Source organism: Mobula hypostoma, chromosome 24 (genome assembly GCF_963921235.1).
Source record: "Mobula hypostoma chromosome 24, sMobHyp1.1, whole genome shotgun sequence".
In the NCBI taxonomy this organism is placed as follows: Eukaryota; Metazoa; Chordata; class Chondrichthyes; order Myliobatiformes; family Myliobatidae; genus Mobula; species Mobula hypostoma.
The window spans coordinates 33,591,127-33,610,506 of record NC_086120.1 but is presented as its reverse complement, the minus strand read 5'-3'; the positions used below and the strand labels follow the sequence as shown (position 1 = coordinate 33,610,506).

The following is a 19,380-nucleotide window of genomic DNA, read 5'->3' as shown; positions in this document are numbered from 1 at the left end:
TTAGGCACAGAAGGTGCCTAATAAAGTGCCCACTGAGTGTACGATCCTTTTTCACTGTGCCGCAGCTTATTAATATTTTTATTCAGTGGAAGTGGAAGAAATAGAATAATCTCCAAAACTGAGTAATACAGCCTAAGTGATGGAGAGATTCAAAATAATTCAATGGTAAAACAGTTGTATGTTTTGAGTAGTGAATTTCAGCGTTCTTATATCGAGGAGGACATAACTCGTCGAGTGTACTAATCTTATAAGTAAACACTCTGGCAATTGAACAAATTCAGTGTTTAGAGACTTTGAGTTTTCATTAAAGCCAGTTCAATATCATCCAAGCAAGATTAATTTATGCTGCTCTCCAACACACTTCCTGTAAAATCAGTCCAACTAGCAAATTATTAGGGAATTTTCAGATGCAAATCTCCTTCAGAGCAGATCCAAGCTCCTTCATTGCGTTACAACAAACAATCTGTTGGAGGGGCTCAGCGGCACAGGATGGCAGGGTTCTGATGCAGAGTTTCACCCTGGAACGTCAGCAGTTCCTTCCCCCACCCCAAGATACTGCCTGACCTGCTGACTTCCTCTAGCTCGGGGGGGGGGCGGGGTTCCTTTTTCATGTCATGGACCAATACTAGAGGTCCAGATTGAGAACCCCTGCTCTGGCAGATAGTTTGCTGCTCCAGACTCCAGCTTCTGCAGTCTCTTTTTAAACACAAACGATTCTGCAGATGCTGGAAATCTTGATGAGCAAGCACAAGATACCAGATGAACTCAGCGGGTCAGGCAGCATCTATGGAAAGGAGCTGATGTTCTGGGATGGGATCTTTTGTCTCCTTCTTCATTGTTTTACACTGAATTATACTGTATACCATCATGCGTTCTGATGATCCTGCCCACAAAACTGCAATCAAATTGGCTGTAATGATGATATTCTACTAATAGTACTGTCTTCAGCCTTTCAAAAAGGTTTCAATTAAACCCTTTTTAGGTGCAAGGGCATCGATCACCTTATAAAAGCTTTTAAATACAAACTACTTTGCAGATGGATAACAATGAATGAATGCTTCTGAGTAGTTTTAAAAGATTCTCAGTCGCTAAAAGATACACGGCCCTGTAATATATTAAAAGATTCACCACTCTACATTGGTTTCTCAGATCCCTGCAATATTTACCAAATCTTTTGCATTTAGGGACACATCATCCCACCAGGGGGAGACAAACTCATAGTCACAGTTCAAGATCCTGCTGTACATATACTGGTCACCGCGGGCGTCAAAAAATGGTTCAAATCCACAGAGTCTAGAAAAGAAAGCAAAAGGTCAGGCAGTATTTCAATACAAAGTGCAATCAAAAGGCAAATGTAGTCATTGATGCAAGAGATCTGCTGTAATTCACAAAACAGGGATGGATTCATGATCTTTCATCAGAAGTTAAAAATCGGAATCAGACTCAGGCTTATCATCACTGATATATGTCATGAAATTTGCTCTGTGGCAGCAGTACAGTGCAGTATATAAGAAATTACCATCGGCTACATTATGAAAGATAAAAATTAACTCAACAGTGGAAAAAGAGAGTTTGTGTTCAGAAATCTGAAGGCGGAGGGGAAGAAACTGTTCCTAAAACAATGAGGGTGTGTCTTCAGGCTCCTGCACCTCTGCCCTGATGGTCATAATGAGAAGACAGTATGTCTTGGACAGTGAGGGTCCCTACCTTTTTAAGATGTCCTCGATGGCTAGTGCCCATGGCTGAGTCTACAACCCTCAGCAGCTTCATTTGATTCTGTATGTTTGCAGCTCCATACCAGACGGGAATACAACCAATTAGAATACCTTCCATAGTACAACTGTAGAAATTTGCTGGGGGCTTTAGTGAAGAAATCTCTGTCCAATTATCATCAACATATCACCTGCAGTACCAGGAGTCCAACACACTTGACCATTGCTACAATACCATCAGAAATGCCTAGACCGAAAAAACGTGTCCCCACAAAATCATTCAGTCTTCTGCAATCAAAAACCCTTGATGAATCAAGAGATCCGCAGTCTTCTGAGGACCAGTTCAATGGTGTTCAGATTTGGCGGTCGAGTAACATACAAAAGTTCCAGGTATGACCTTTGGAAAATAATCTCATATGCGAACTGGCAATTCTGGACCAAACTTGAATTACAGAAGGATGCTCGACCGCTGTGGCAGGGCTTGAATGCCATCACGTTCTACAAAGTAAAACCAAGTGACGTAGGTGACAACAAGGTTTCGCGCCTAGATGATCTCAATGTCTTTCATGCTCACTTTGACCGACCAAACATGGAGGCTCCTTCACAAACTCCCACAGCCCCAAGGACCCTGTGATTTCAGTCTCTGAGGCTGATGTGAGAGCACCCTTCACAGGAGGGTGAACCCATGGAAAGTATCTGGTTCGGATGGGGTACCTAGCCAAGTATTGAAGATCTGTGTTTATCAACTGGCTGGAGTGCTCACTGATATCTTTAACCTCTCACTTCAGCATTCTGAAGTACCCACCTGCTTCAAGCAGGCTTCAATTATACTGATGCCGAAGAAGAACAGTTTGGTGATGAAACATATCAACTCCTTTTGGAGGCGCAACTTGGATCCACTCCTATTTGCCTACTGTCATAACGGATCAACAGCAGATGCCATTTCATTGGCTCTTCACTCAATCCTGGAACATCTGGACAGTGAAGGTGCATACATATGTACTTCGATAATAAGTTTACTTCGAGATTTTGAACTTTGAACAAACCAAATTTCCTCAAACTCCTTATGAAGTATAGCCACTGGTGTGGCTTCTGCAAGATTGCATCAATATGGTGGGCCCAGGATAGATCCTCCGAGATTTTGACACCCAGGAGACTGAAGCTGTTCGCCCTTTTCACTGCTGACCCTCGATAAGGACTGTTTTATGTTTTCAAACATCCTCTTTCTGAAGTCTCCAATCAATTCCTTACTGATGTTGAGTGCAAGGTTGATTTAGTGACACCATTCAACCAGCCGACCTATCTCACTCTTGAGATCACCAACTGAGATTCTGCTATCAATAGCTGTGCCATTGGCAAATTTATGGACTGCTTTTGAGCTGGGCCAAGCCACACTATAATGGATTAAAAGTTAAAAGGAAAGATTTCACACAGGTTGGGACTGCTTTCTCAGGAGCAAAGAATGCTAAGGGAATCTGAAGGGCAAGGTTTTCACAGTGAGCGGTGGGTATTTGAAACGAGCTGAAGAGATGGGTATAAATAGGAGGAGATACAAATCGGAGAAGACACACAATCAGTATTTTCGGAACAGCTTCTTCCCCTCTGCTATCAGATTTCTGACAGACAATGAACTAAACCATGAACAATACCTCATTATATTTGCTTTCTTTTGCACTACTTCTGTAATTAAAAACAATATATATTTCTTATTGTAATTTATAGCATTTTTATGTATTGCACTCTACTAATCCCACAAAACAACAAATTTAATGACCTATGCCAGTGATATTAAATCTGATTCTGAAGCCCTCCAGTCTGGGCAAAGTTCCCATAAATCATTTCAGCATCCTCACGAGTTTAATCACACATATTCCTGTAATTGTGGCGACTGGAAATGCATAAACTGCTCCAAATGTGACCTAACTGACGGTTCATCAATGGTGGCCCAGACTAAACAGGATGCGCCAAAGCTACTTGGCTTGTCTGGAGGAAAAGGGGCTGAAGAAGAAGTAACTATTTCTATTTTTGGCTTAATTACATTATGAAATAAAATTGCTGTAAAGTAAATCTTATAAAGATTTTGATAAAGTGCATTCACTTTCAGGTTGATTGCATAGTTCTCGCAACAGTACAGTTGAAATGGTTAGCTTTAGAGTGCATAGCAATTCCACAGTGCCCTTCACATCCACTTCAATGAATTCAATTTTTTTGAAGATTGGAAGTCCCTTCTCTTCTCTTCAGACCATCACTCCTACTGGGGCATAGGCGTCTGACAGCTGCTCACCACAATCCTCTATCCTGGGCCAGTCTTTCAAGTTTGTCCTCGGGTATAGCCCATCTTCAAAGATCCTTCCTCTCCCAGGACTGAGGTCTGTGGAGCTTCTGTTGGCATTTCTGTAGCTCTGCGGTTTAAGGGGTGGGGTTGCTAGCGCTAGCCCTATGCCCAACCCCAGCCGGGCTTGCGACTATCCATGATGGAGATGAAGTTTGGACCATCCTTTCCTAATTCAAAGACTTCTTTACACAGAGAGTGGTGAGTGAATTGAATCCCCTGCCAGGAGTGGTGGTAGAGGTATAGATATTAAGGGCATTTTAAAAACTCATAGATAGGTATATGGATGATAGAAAAATGGAGGGCTATATAGGAGGGAAGGGTTAGATTGATCTTAGAGTGGGTTAAAAGATAGCCCAACATTGTGGGCCAAAGGGCCAGTATGATACTGTTGTGTTCTGTGCTCTACATTCTAAGGTTAAGGTCCCTCTGGTGTTGCAAATATTGCCAAGGACATAGGAGTGTTTTCTTTAAAACTGCTTCCTGAAATCCTTTCGACCCTCCTGAAAGGTTAGTCCGGCCTTTTGGGTTAAATCAGATTGCTGCAATGTTAGTAAATGGAGATCTGTAAGGGGTGTAACGGTAGCGTATCGGTTACTGTAGTGCTTTACAGCGCCAGTAATCAGGAATCACGGTCCAATTCCCGCCGCTGTCTGAAAGGAGTTTGTACAATTTCCCTGTGACTGTGACTGTTTCCTCTGGGTGCTCTGGTTTCCTCCTACATTGCCAAGAAGTATGGGTTTGGGTCAGTAAGTTGTGGGCATGCGACATTGGCGCTGGAAGTATGGTGACTCTTGTGGGCTGCTCCCAGCACACCCCTGGACTGTGTTGGTCATTGACACAAAGAATGCATTTCACTGTATGCTTTGATGTTTCAATGTACAAGTGACAAATCTCTTTTCATCTCAAATTGCATTTCCAATGTGCACAATTCAGCCCAAGCAGAGTCTCCGCTGTCCATTGACTGGAGGAGGGTTGAGCACAGCTTAGTCCAGACTTTTCAGTGCAAGTAATTCCCGTGCACCAAGCAATGTTGCTCAGAACATCACGATCAGGTTTAATATCACCGGCATATGTTGTGAAATGTGTTAATTCTGCGGCAGCAGTACAATGCAATACAGCAGCATTTTCCATCTTTTATTTTTAGCCTAACACCCCCCAAAGCACCTTTATACTTGTCAACACCTCTCTCAGGCACATTATACTTTCCGCGTGCGCAACCCCCCCCCCGCCGCATAGTGTGAAAACATGTCTCCTATATGCCAGCATGAGAAAAACTAGCTTACACAATACGCAGGTGCTGTACAGCAACTTCAATATCAACGTGATTCTTGAGTTTGATGGTTTTTAGCGAGAGTTGAAATATTTGAATCAAGTTGTGACAGCAAAAGTCTTAAGTCCCCACACCTAACAATGCCCAAGTGGTTCTGCTTTTTGCGAGTATGTGGTTCACTGCAGTGAAGCCTCTTTCAACAAAGTAGGAGGATGGAAATACAATGAAGAGCAGTTTGGCTCTTCTCCAAAAACCAGGAAACTTTGAGTGACAGTGTAGACAAATACCAAAAAAGCTGACATTATTGAAAAGCATTTTTGCTTCTTCATCATTTTGAATTTCAATAATTTCTTCTTGCGAGCTCAGTTCCTGTTCTTCCACATTGCAAAGAAATGGGTTAATTACCCAGTCCGGAATTTCCAGATCGTTCAAATCTTTGAATCAATTCTGAAAATCCTTCTTCAGTGACTTCAAGCGTTGGCAGTACTCTTGCAAATCACCGTCTGTGAAAGAGAATGCCACACTTTCCATGCAGGGTAACCCTGGGAACAGTCTTCTCCCAATGTTTTGCTTAAATATATTCCCAATGTTCCGATAAAAGTGGACACTGCACTTTTTACCTGGATTAAATCAAAATTCTCACCCTGCAGTTTCATATTTAGAATGTTCATTTTTTTCATACAAATCGGCTAGGTATCCCACATCTCCATGTAAAAGTTCAATCTTCTTTCCCAAGCTCTTGTTGACTTGGAGCAAAAATTCAACCACAGTGTCAAAAAGATCAAAGAAATGTTTTAGCAGCAACCTTTTGACAGCCAATGCATTTCAGTGCGAAGAACCAAGCGTTCAAACTCTTCATCATTATCTTGACATAACTGGTGAAATATTCTGCTATTTAAAGGATGATCTTTAATTTTGCAGATATTACAAGAGTCATGCTTGAAAAAAGTCACTGGCTGAGGTTTCTCGCTGCGAGATGTTAACAATGAATTATACAATGAATTGCAAACAGACTTGGAATTTGTTTTTTCATAAATGCCACTAAACCAGAATGACAACCTGTCATATATAGTGCTCCATCTGTTGCGCAAGATATCATGTTCCTAATCAGAATACTTTGATCCTCAATATGCATTTTGAGCTCATCACAGATTGATTCTCTGTTGATATTTGTTTTTAACTTTTTACGTAAGAGAATCTCTTCATAAGGTTTTTCATTTTTGATAAACTGTACACATGCCATTAGCAATGCCTTGTTGTCTTGCACAGTTGACTCATCCAGTTGTATCCCAAAGTTTGTAGCTCTGTGCATAGTTGATACTCAATGTCTTCACTCATTTCATCAACACGCTGAGTAATTACTCAGAAAAATTGATTACTGGTATCCATTTTGAGAACAGCAGGTATAATTAATCTTTCACCAATTGTATGAGATTTTCCACACTTTGCTAACATATTGTAAATGTTATAAGAGGCAATGAGACCACTATCAAGGTCATTTTTAGCTTTCTTGGATATGACTCAAGTGTGCAACACTTTTCAAATGCTCCTTTCATTTTCTGGAACTGAGTAATACCATAAGTAGCCTTTTCAGGGTGTCTTTTACAGAAGTGTTCCTGCAATCTCGATGGTTTCATGGCTTCATTAGACAGTACAGTACTAAAACAAGACACATGGGGCGCTGTTGATCTGACAGAAACAGAATAAAACCATACTCTAGGTATGTAACATTGTATTGACGTGCTTTCTGCAGTTTCTGTTTCTCAGCAGGATTGGAATTCAAGGCTTCACTGCCTTCAGACTCACAGAGATTGCGCCGTACATATTTATGGGACTAAATCAAAATAAAATATGAACGCAAACTGGGAATGCCTATCCGATGTTGATGACAGCAGTGAGTTGTCACGGATGGAACGATAGCAGAGGCACGCAAAGGAACAGCGAGGTGAAGATGAAGACGATCACAACATCAAGAAGTTACGTTGACAAGGTTTCAATCTGGAATCTGAATGTTAGTCGGGATAGAGCTGGTGTTCAGCAAGCTGCTTTTTACTATTCCGGTTAGTGTGATTGACCAATCACGTTAAGGTCTCATAATCCCCAAAGATGGTTCCTAACCACTCATATGAAGCCGAGGTCGCTTTGGTCACCTCAAGAGGAATCCATAGGGTCAGCAGGTTCACTGACTGGCTCTAATTCTCTGCCTGCACAGCAATGGTTCTTCCTGTGTTTCAGTGCCTCATCTTTATTTTTGGAAGTGATTGCTCTACTAATGGTCATTGAGGTCTTGTGCCTCAAATTACAGTACTGCTTACTGCCTTTCCCAAGAATCTTGAACAGCACCCCCCCTCCCAACCCTGATGACTTCTATTTCCCCTAATGCCTCTTTAGGACATGGAACCACTCCCTTTGGGAATTGCTGCTATACAGGATAAATATGGAAAAAATCTTTAAATTACAGTTAGTATATATTAAATAGTTAAATTAAATAAGTAGTGCAAAAACGGAAATTAAAAAAAAGGTGAGGTTGTGTTCATGGGTTTAATGTCCATTTAGAAATCACATGGCAGAGGGGAAGAAGCTGTTCCTGAGTCATTGAGTGTGTGTCTTCAGGCTTCTGTACCTCCTCCCTGATGGTAACAATGAGAAAAGTACATGTCCCACGTGGTGGGGTCCTTAATGACGGACGTCGGCTTTTTGAGGCACTGCTCTTTGAAGTTGTCTTGGATACTACAGAGGCTAGTACCCATGATGGAGCTGACTAACTTTACAACTATCTGCCAGCTTACTTTGATCCTGTGCAGTAGCCCCCCCACCACCCTCCTTCCCCACCATACCAGACAGTGATGTAGCCAGTCAGAATACTCTCCATGGTAAATCTGTAGAAATTTTTGAGTGTTTTAGGTGACATACCAAATCTCCTCAAACTCCTAATGAAATATATCCACTGTCTTGCTTTCTTTGTAGCTGCATCGATATGTTTATAGAATTTAAAACAGTGAATGAACTAATTCCACATTTTTCAAAAAATAGCTTTTAAATAAAGCTGCTTTACTTTCGCAATTGCCGGACAGATTTTGTCTGCAGGTTTCCACTATTTATGCAGGCATTTTATCAACGTCATATTAATTCAGCTGCCTATATGACAATGCCAGCAGTTCAAATTAGTGTCAGCATGAACCCAGGCCCTAAGGCTGGTCGTCTTTGAGTTACTTCTGTTTTGGCATCCACAGATTGAACAAAACATATTGCAAATTAATGGCTTGAGCCCAAGTTCTTAGCAACAATGTTATTCTGGTGCATATGTCTCCATACTTACAAGATGTAGGTAATGACTCCGACAGACCACATATCCACCTCAGGCCCATAGGTACAACCACGCAGAATCTCAGGTGCTGGAGTAAAATAGAAAAGGTTTAAAATCAGTAATTTATAACTCTGTTCATATTGTTTCTGATCTCTTCAGGTTTCCTATATTAGAGCTCAATATTCTCTGAAATATTGTTAATTTTGATTTTATTTAACAAAAACATGGGATCACCTGACAGATCAAAGCCTTTCACAGTATGTGAGTGTTGCTGGTGTTTACTGCTGATCACTAATTGTCTTTCAGCTGAGTGGCTTGTTCAGTTATTACAATAGACTCAAACTCATCAGTTTCACCATCATTTTATTCCTGATTATCTAATTATTTGTACACATTTCTCCGCTGGTCTGGTGGGCTTTTAGTTCACGTTTCTAAACTTTGACTCTTAGCTTCCCAATCGGTCACCCATAAATGGAACTGTTAATCCCTTAGGCCTTTTGTTGGTCCGGTTTGACTGGGATGTTGCGCCCCACCTGTCCTTGTGGTATGCAAGCCAAGCCAAGGCAGTACAATGTGGAGAGCAAGCTGTTGCTATGCAGGAGGCTCCCCCTCTCCATGCATCTGATGAATCCAATGGTATGGCAGAGACCGATATGATTTGGCACCCGCGGCATCGCATGAGTTGCCAGTCAGTGTTGAGCTCATCTAGGACTGCCTCGGGGTTTAGTCCCAAAACCCTCCCCATGAGTGGGTATAGCTGCAAGCCAGAGGAGGTTTGAGATTAGAGTTTTCCTTCTCCTAGATGAGCTGCCAACCATGGCTGACGAGCCCCATCTGCCTGAAGTATTTGGTTGTTAAGATGCCAGTAACCTGCCTTCATCCCTGCTCCTGTCAATAGAACCGTTTCCATCGGGCTTGCTTGCTGAGCCACACGTGAAAGCCAGGAGCTGGACTTGGTTGTCAGAGGCTACTTGAGGCGCACGTCATTGAGAGCATTTAATAGGTAGTGGGAGCTTGTCCTCAACTACCTCCCCCGGCTATGATACCCTTGAGAAACTAACCACTAAGCCTCTAATGTGCAAATCCTGTGATCAGCAGGAATTGCAGGACAATAATTGGAAGTAGAAACAGCGAGCTCAATCCCTACCAGGTCAGGTTTAATCCCTGTTTATACCAGCTAAGAATACAAACCAGGTTTAAAGCAGACAATATTCCTGGTCAGTGTGATTTAGATATTCATTGTCTAAACCTCTGCACCACTAGGAAGAGTCACATGGATTAGATCTGACATTTAAGGAAATGAAAGTAACACTCATCCTCACTGACCCATCATAAAGTCACATCATAAAGTAAAGCAGGTCAAATATGATCAAATCAATACCATATCTTTGTGTATTTAATATTTCAGTAGTACTTGAGTAATATTGCAAATATATTGTTTGATTAAACATTCTTGTACATTTAAAAAACTCATTATGGGTGATAAGTGATTGCATACATCATGATGCTACCACATGATATGCGTGCACCTCGCTTGAAATAAACACGAACCAAGATTCCCATCATTTTGGACTCCCGTCTTTTTATGGCGATTAGTTTTTATGTTTTGAAATTACAAAACATAACAATGGCAATAAGGTATTTCTAAAACAAACCTGAGATGACTATCTGCCTGGTGAGGCGCAGTGAGATGCTCGACTTTAAAAAAAATCGTAGTGAGAAATAGTCGTGATAAAAAGAAATGCAGCACGTTTGTATTCTTCAGAGTAGCACGTGTACATTGCAAAAGGAAAGATGAACGAGCTAAAAAAAAGGCAGGGAACAGAAGAATTCATGGGTTTGTAAACAGTGAGTGATAATATCACTGGGTGATAATAGTCATAAAAAAGCAGAAATGGCAGGCTATGTTGAAAAGATATATGCATTCCATTACACAACAGAAAACAGGATTTTGTATATTGAATGAGTTCAGCAATATTTTACAGCAAATGGAATAGCTGATGAGAAGCGAGTACCAATTTTGCTGAGTGCATTTGATTTAAAGGCTTACAGTCTGCTTCAAAGTTTAACTGCTCGAACCAAACCAGTTGAAATGAGCTTTGCTGCTATTGTGAAAGTACTGCAGGAACATTTAGAACTGAAACTATTGGTGACTGCAGAATACTTTAGGTTTCATAAATGGGATCAAAAAGAAGGGGAGTCCAGTTCCATGTACGTGGCGGAAGTGAAGAAGTTTTCTGAGCATTGTCAGTTCAATGATGAGCTTAATGGGTATAATGCACACCAGCTCAGTTGTTTCAGTCATTTTACAAAATGAGTTTGAATGGCATTTCAAAGATACTAAGCTGAAGCCTGCAAATATACAACTAAGAACTTATACTGGAGAAAATATAACTCCTGTGGGAAAGACATTAATAACAATAACCAACAAGCCACATTGGGCTTGTGTGTGGTAAAAACAGGAGCATTGTGAGGCCATGATTGGCTGAGACAACTACAACCTGATTGGAGAACCATCTACTATTTGTATGCCACATCTGTTCCCATGCTGTACACCGTGAAACATTGCCCAATGGAGGGCAAAAAGGTGTTGGTGTCAACCTCTGGGACACTGGTTAGAAAGCACATTGGACCAAGGAAGGATCATGCTGCTCAGAAGAAGCATGAAATTGATGAAAGCACTGGTCCAACTACAAAGGTTTTTGTCGGCAACATATCTGAGAAAGCTTCTGATATATTAATCAGGCAGTTACTTGCAAAATGTAGCTTGGTTTTAAGCTGGAAGAGAGTTCAAGGAGCTTCAGGAAAGTGGTAAGCATTCAGCTTTTATGAATATAAAGAATCAGAGTCGGCTGGGGTGATATACTGCGTCCGGTGCTCCCAATGTGGCCTTTTATATATTGGCGAGACCCGATGCAGACTGGGAGACTGCTTTGCTGAACACCTACGCTCTGTCCGCCAGAGAAAGCAGGATCTCCCAGTGGCCACACATTTTAATTCCACATCCCATTCCCATTCTGACATGTCTATCCACGGCCTCCTCTACTGTAAAGATGAAGCCACACTCAGGTTGGAGGAACAACACCTTATATTCCGTCTGGGTAGCCTCCAAGATGATGGCATGAACATTGACTTCTCTAACTTCCGCTAATGCCCCACCTCCCCCTCGTACCCCATCTGTTATTTATTTTTATACACACATTCTTTCTCTCACTCTCCTTTTTCTCCCTCTGTCCCTCTGAATATACCCCTTGCCCATCCTCTGGGTCCCCCCTCCCTCTTGTCTTTCTTCCCAGACCTCCTGTCCCATGATCCTCTCGTATCTCTTTTGCCAATCACCTGTCCAGCTCTCGGCTCCATCCCTCCCCCTCCTGTCTTCTCCGATCATTTTGGATCTCCCCCTCTCCCTCCAACTTTCAAATCCCTTACTCACTCTTCCTTCAGTTAGTCCTGACGAAGGGTTTCGGCCTGAAACGTCGACTGCACCTCTTCCTAGAGATGCTGCCTGGCCTGCTGCGTTCACCAGCAACTTTGATGTGTGTTGCTTGAATTTCCAGCATCTGCAGAATTCCTGTTGTTTGCTACTTTGTGTGTATTAAGATTATTGCATGAATTTCAAGTGAGAGACAAAAAGCTGCTTGTAAAATTAGATGCAAAGACCAAAGCCCAACTGGATGAATGGAAGACGGTAAAACCCTAAGAGATAGGAGTAGAATTACGCCATTTGGCCCATTAAGTCTGTTCCACCATTTCATCATGTCTAATCCACTTTTCCTCTCAGCCCCAATCTCCTGCCTTCTCCCTGTATCCGTTCATTCCCTGACCAATCAAAAATCTCTCAACCTCTGCCTTAAATATACATAAAGACTTGGCCTCCATAGGAGCCTGTGGCAAAGAATTCCATGGATTCACTACTTTCTGGTTAAAGAAAATCCTCCTAATCTAAAAGGACACTCCTCCATTCTGACGCTGCTTCCTCTGGTCTAAGACACTCCCACCACAAGAAACACCCTCCCTACATCCACTCTATCAAGGCCTTTCACCATTCAATAGGTTTCAATGAGGTCACCCCTCATTCTTCTGAATTCCAGTGAATACAGGCCAGACCTATCAAATGTTATTCATATGACAAGCTGGAATAATTTTCGTGAACCTCCTTTGAACTCTCTCCAGTTTCAGCACATCCTTTCGAAGATAAGGAACCCAAAATTGCTCACAATACTCCAAGTGAGGCCTCACCAGTTCTTTATAAACTCTCAACATTACATTCTTGCTTTTATATTTGTGACGAAAGAGGGTTACAAAAGTACACATAGACTAAGATGTTAACTGTCCTGTGCTAGCACCAGTGGGATCAACAGTTGATCTGCCACCTGTCTTCAGGAGAGAGAGATAAGTAAGACAATGGAGCAGCATTTGGAAATGTTAATGAAGAGACGAGAGAGTTTAATGGAAGGAGACACCGGTCTGAGTATTGTCAAGACCGGCTCCTTTTTAACCCTGAACTGTTTGAAGTGTGATGGACAGGCGATACCCCAGCAGGGGGATAAAAAGGGGCAGGTTCGCTAAGACACCACACACATGACTCCACGAGGCAACGAGACCCTGAAAGCGGTGTGCCCCCCCCCCACTAGTTGGTGGGAGTTGTTGGAGGTCTGGTCGCGGGACTAGCCAGAGATGCATAGGGTAGGAAGGTACGGATCGGCGGGAACCTGGTGTGTGTGTCCACCCTTGCCGGGGTGCTGGGTTCACCGCGGAAGAACGATCATATCTGGAACGGAGGGGTCACAGTCGGTGACCTCAGAAGACATTACCAAGGACTCGCCCGAAAGCTAACTGCGAGGAATATCGAAGGTCTGTGTGGAATTCGTTTTGAATATTCATTCGCTTTCACTCTCTCTCCTTTTTCCCCGCCCAACGGCACAACAGTGATTACTGCGAACTGAACTGAACTCAATTGAACTGAACTTTGCGTCACTTGAAACTGGTCATTTACCCCTAGACTGCGATAGAGCTTGATTGATCCTCTTATCCTAGTTCTGTGTACATGTGTGTTTTATTGTTACTGAACTGTTGCATTTATTATCCTTGTGATTAAAGTACTCTGTTGCTTATTTCTTCAATAAAATTTCCTTAGTTCCAGTAATCCAGACTCCAACTGAGTGGTCCATTTCTGCTGGTTTGGCAACCCAGTTACGGGGTACGTAGCATATTCTAGACCTCTTGAAATGAATGCTAACATCACATTTTCCTTCCTCATCACAGATTCAATCAGCAAATTAACCTTTAGGGAATCTTGCACAAGGATTCCCAAATCCCTTTGCACCTCAGATTTTTGTATTTTCTCTCCATTTAGAAAACAGTCAACTCTTTCATTTCTTGTACCAAAGTACATGACCACACACTTCCGAACACTGTATTCCATCTGCCACTTCTTTGCCCATCTCCTAATTATGTCTAAATCCTTCTGTAGTCTATTCCTTCAAAACTACCTGCTCCTCCACTTATCTTCATATCGTCTGAAAACTTTGCAACAAAACCATCAATTCCATCATCCAAATCATTGATATATAACGTAAAAAGAATCGGTCCCAACACAGACCCCTGTGGAACACCACTAGTCACTGGCAGCCAACCAGAAAAGGCTCCTTTTGTTCTCTCTCTTTGCCTCCTGCCAGTCGGCTTTATTCATGCTAGAAACTTTCCTGTAGTATCACAGGCTTGTAGCTAAAGCAGCCTCATACATTGCACCTTGTCAAATCCTGAAAATCCATGTACACGGTATCAATCGATTCTCCTTTGTCTACACAGCTTGTTATTTCTTCAAAGACAGACAGACATACTTTATTGATCCCGAGGGAAATTGAGTTTCATTACAGTTGCACCAACCAAGAATAGAGTGTAAATATAGCAATATAAAACCATAAGTAATTAAATAATAATAATATGTAAATTATGCCAGATGGAAATAAGTCCAGGACCAGCCTACTGGCTCAGGGTGTCTGACCCTCCAAGGAAGAAGTTGTAAAGTTTGATAGCCACAGGCAGGAATGACTTCCTATGACGCTCAGTGTTGCATCTCGGTGCAACAGATTCCTCAGGCAACATTTTCCCTTGAGGAAATCATGCTGACTACAGTCTATTTTATCATGTGTCTCCAGGTACATCAAAAGCACAACAATTGACTCCAACATCTTCCCAACCACTGAGGTAAGCCTAACTGGCCTCTAATTTCCTTTCTTCTGTGTCCCTCCCTACTTGAAGAGTGGGGTGACATTTGCAATTTTCCAGTCTTCCAGAATCATTCTAGAATCTAGTGATTCTTGAAAGGTCATCACTAATACCTGCACGATCTCTTCAGCCACCTGTTTCAGAACCCTGGAGTGTAAACCATCTCATCTGGGTGACTTATCTACCTTCAGACCTTTGTTTCCCAACAACCTTCTCTCTGGAAATGGTAACGTCACACACTTCATGACCCCTGACAGCTGGAACTTCCACAGTGAAGACTAATGTAAAATAGTTATTCAGTTTGTCTGCCGTTTCCTTGTCCCCTATTACTACCTCTCCAGCATTGTTTTCCAGTGGTCTGATATCCACTTCACCTCTCTTTTCCACTTTATATATCTGAAGAAATTTTTGGTATCCTCTTTCATACTAATGGCAAGCTTACTTTAATATTCCATCTTTACCTTCTTAATTACTTGCTTAGTTGCCTTTTGTTGGTATTTAAAAACGTCCCAATCCTTTAAGTTCCCACTAATTTTTGGTCTACAATATGCCTTCTCGTTGGCTTTTATGTTCCCTTGACTTCCCTTGTTAGCCATGGTTGTGTCATATTGCCTTTTGAATACTTCTTCCTCTTTGTGACGTATATATCTTGTGCCTTCAAAATTGCTTCTAGAAATTCCAGCCATTGCTGCTCTGCCGTCATCCCTGCCAGTGTTCTTTTCCATTCAATTCTGGCCAACTCCTCTCTCATGCCTCTGTAATTCCTTTTACTACACTGTAATACCATTACATCTGACTTTAGCTCCTCCTTCTCAAATTTCAGGGTGGATTCAATCATATTATGATCACTTACCCCTGAGGGATCTTTGACATTAAGCTCTCTAATCAATTCCAGTTCATTGCATAACACTCAATCCAGAATAGTTGATCCCCTAGTGGGCTCAGCCATGAACTGCTCGAAAAAGTCATCTTGTAGGCATTCTGTAAATTCCCCTCTTGGAATCCCATACCAACTTGATTTTCCCAATCTACCTGTATATTGAAATCCACCATGACTATTGTAACGCAAACAACAGGAATTCTGCAGATGCTGGAAATTCAAGCAACACACATAAAAGTTGCTGGTGAACGCAGCAGGCCAGGCAGCATCTCTAGGAAGAGGTGCAGTCGACGTTTCAGGCCAAGACCCTTCGTCAGGACTAACTGAAGGAAGAGTGAGTAAGGGATTTGAAAGTTGGAGGGGGAGGGGGAGATCCAAAATGATAGGAGAAGACAGGAGGGGGAGGGATGGAGCCAAGAGCTGGACAGGTGATAGGCAAAAGGGATACGAGAAGATCATGGGACAGGAGGTCCGGGAAGAAAGACAAGGAGGTGGAGGGGGGACCCAGAGGATGGGCAAGGGATATATTCAGAGGGACAGAGGGAGAAAGAGGAGAGTGAGAGAAAGAATGTGTGTATAAAGATAAGTAACAGATGGGGTATGAGGGGGAGGTGGGGCATTAGCGGAAGTTAGAGAAGTCGATGTTCATGCCATCAGGTTGGAGGCTACCCAGACGGAATATAAGGTGTTGTTCCTCCAACCTGAGTGTGGCTTCACCTTTACAGTAGAGGAGGCCGTGGATAGACATGTCAGAATGGGAATGGGACGTGGAATTAAAATGTGTGGCCACTGGGAGATCCAAACAGTCCTTCCAGGTGAGGCAACACTTCACCTGTGAGTCAGCTGGGGTGATATACTGCGTCCGGTGCTCCCGATGTGGCCTTTTATATATTGGCGAGACCCGACGCAGACTGGGAGACCGCCTTGCTGAACACCTACGCTCTGTCCGCCAGAGAAAGCAGGATCTCCCAGTGGCCACACATTTTAATTCCACATCCCATTCCCATTCTGACATGTCTATCCACGGCCTCCTCTACTGTAAAGATGAAGCCACACTCAGGTTGTAGGAACAACACCTTATATTCCGTCTGGGTAGCCTCCAACCTGATGGCATGAACATCGACTTCTCTAACTTCCGCTAATGCCCCACCTCCCCCTCGTACCCCATCTGTTACTTATTTTTATACACACATTCTTTCTCTCATTCTCCTTTCTCTCCCTCTGTCCCTCTGAATATACCTCTTGCCCATCCTCTGGGTCCCCCCCCCACCTCCTTGTCTTTCTTCCCGGACCTCCTGTCCCATGATCCTCTCGTATCCCCTTTGCCAATCACCTGTCCAGCTCTTGGCTCCATCCCTCCCTCTCCTGTCTTCTCCTATCATTTTGGATCTCCCCCTCCCCCTCCAACTTTCAAATCCCTTACTAACTCTTCCTTCAATTAGTCCTGACGAAGGGTCTCGGCCTGAAACGTCGACTGCACCTCTTCCTAGAGATGCTGCCTGGCCTGCTGCGTTCACCAGCAACTTTTATGTGTGTTGCATGACTATTGTAACATTGCTCTTTTTGGCACGCATTTTCTATCTCCCATTGCAACTGTAGACCACATCCTTACTACCGTTTGGGGGTCTGTATTTACAGTAACTCCCAGCAGGATCTTTTCACCCTTGCAGTGCCTTAGCTCTGTCCACAACATCAGTGATGCCTACATCATATTTGCCAATCTGTAACTGTGCTACAAGTTCATTGACCTTATTCCATATACTGTGCACATTCAAATATAACACCTTTAGTCCTCTATTTGATCTTTTCGATTTTGTCTGCCATTATATTGCAACTCATCCTGTTGACTGTAATTTTGCCCTCATCAGCCTCTCCTTGCTAGGAGTCTCATTACACATTGCCTCTGTTTGTAAACCAACTATCACTCTGGTTCCTATCCCCCTGCCAAATTAGTTTAAGCTCACCTGAACAAATCTGCCCACAAGGATTTGGACCCCTTTGGGTTCAGGCATAACCTGTCCCTTTCATATAGGTCATACCTTCCCCAGAACAGATCCCAATGATCCATAAATCTGTACCCCTGCCCCATGCCCCAGTTCCTCAGCCGAATCATCCTATTCTTACCCTCCCAGGCACGTGGCACAGGCAACAATCCAGAGAATACTACCTTGAAGGTCCTATTTCTCAGTTTTCTACCTAGCTCTCTAAAATCTCTCTTCAGGACCTCCTCACCTTGTCTACCTATGTCATTGGTGCCAATATGCACCAAGCCTTCTGGAAGGCCAAAAAGAAAGGAATCAATGGAGATACAAAAACAGAGGATTCGTCAGATGATGTTGTGGGTGAGGAAACCAAGAGGAGAGAGCAGATCGTAAAGGAAGTGATAGAAGGATTAATTAGAGAATACTCCAGCGAACTGAAGATCAAGATGCACAGACTAGTAGAAGAAAAGGGAAGGCGAAGAGAGGTGTCCAGAGCTGTCAGGGTCAACTCCTGCAACCCACATGGAGGAGGGCCCAGAACCTGAGATTGTTTCACAACCAACGTCTCTACCGCCAGGCAGTGCTAGCGCCGAAGCTTTTTCTGCTGGTGGGGGAGGGGGGATCGTTGCTTTGCTGCTGCTTATGCATGGGAGGGGGCTGCTGGAAGGGGCTTTGGGGTTCTAACATTTAATGGTCATTCATTCTTTGGTGCACTCCTCTGTTTTCGTGGATGTTTGCAAAGAAAAAGAATTTCAGGATGTATATTGTATATATTTCTCTGGCATTAAATGTACCTTTGAAACCTTTGTCAAGAAAGATGTTATCCCACATGAGCAAGAAAGCTTCTACAGTGACTAAATCTTTAGGCTTGACTGGGACAATTTAATATTTACTATGCAGTGGATGTCTATACGGCGGTTGTATTATTTAGTATACTGTGTGTGTGCTTCAGATGCATTCTATATTGAATTGGAGTTTACAGCTAACCAGGGAGGAGTGTTGTGTGTTTAATATTGCAGTAGTATTTGAGTAACATTATAAATATATAGTTTGATTTATCATAATTGCTCATTTAAATAATTAATTACATGTGATATGTAAAAAATAAGCGAATTGCGTATGTCATGATGTTACCATGTGGTACGCACACTTTGCTTATAGTAAGCACGAACTAAGACCCTCATCATTTCAGACTCCTGTCTTTTATTTGCAATAATTTTTTTGTTTACAAAACAGAACAAAATCAACAGGCTGGATGTGAGTCCTCCACAGTAGTAACAAAAGCAGAACAGCAGGAGGTGTTAACTTTTTACTATTTAGGGTTGCTACTTTATAAGGTTGGTGGAGAAGTCTTTCCACACCACCACCAAAGTTGTGTAAGGCACTCCTTTCCTCCTGTAGCCTGCAGGCCAGCCGTGGGCAAGGGGCACCACCTGCTTAGCCCCCGATGGCTGGGGTCACCCGTCTTGTAAAACTGCTGCCCAGAAGAAGGCAATGGCAAACCACTTCTGCAGAAAGATTTGCCAAGATGATCACGGTCATGGAAATACCATGATTATCCTTGCCATATGACAGAGCACATAACAAAGGAAAACTTTATTATGTGCACCTACTTGAAAATGCAAATATAGAACATAGACAACTGCAGCACTTTCCAGGCCCT

At 42.7% G+C, this 19,380-nt stretch overlaps 1 protein-coding gene across 1 annotated transcript in view; it reads right to left on the bottom strand.

The window, feature by feature from the left end:
• Positions 1 to 19,380, bottom strand: part of LOC134337380 (calcium/calmodulin-dependent protein kinase type IV-like) — a 146,814-nt gene that overhangs the window by 6,915 nt on the left and 120,519 nt on the right. The window contains exons 8-9 of the mRNA XM_063032344.1: positions 8,637 to 8,712; positions 1,167 to 1,293 (exon numbers count right to left, since the gene is read on the bottom strand). Coding sequence (XP_062888414.1) covers positions 1,167 to 1,293; positions 8,637 to 8,712 — 203 coding nt within the window. The remainder of the gene's footprint in view (positions 1 to 1,166; positions 1,294 to 8,636; positions 8,713 to 19,380) is intronic.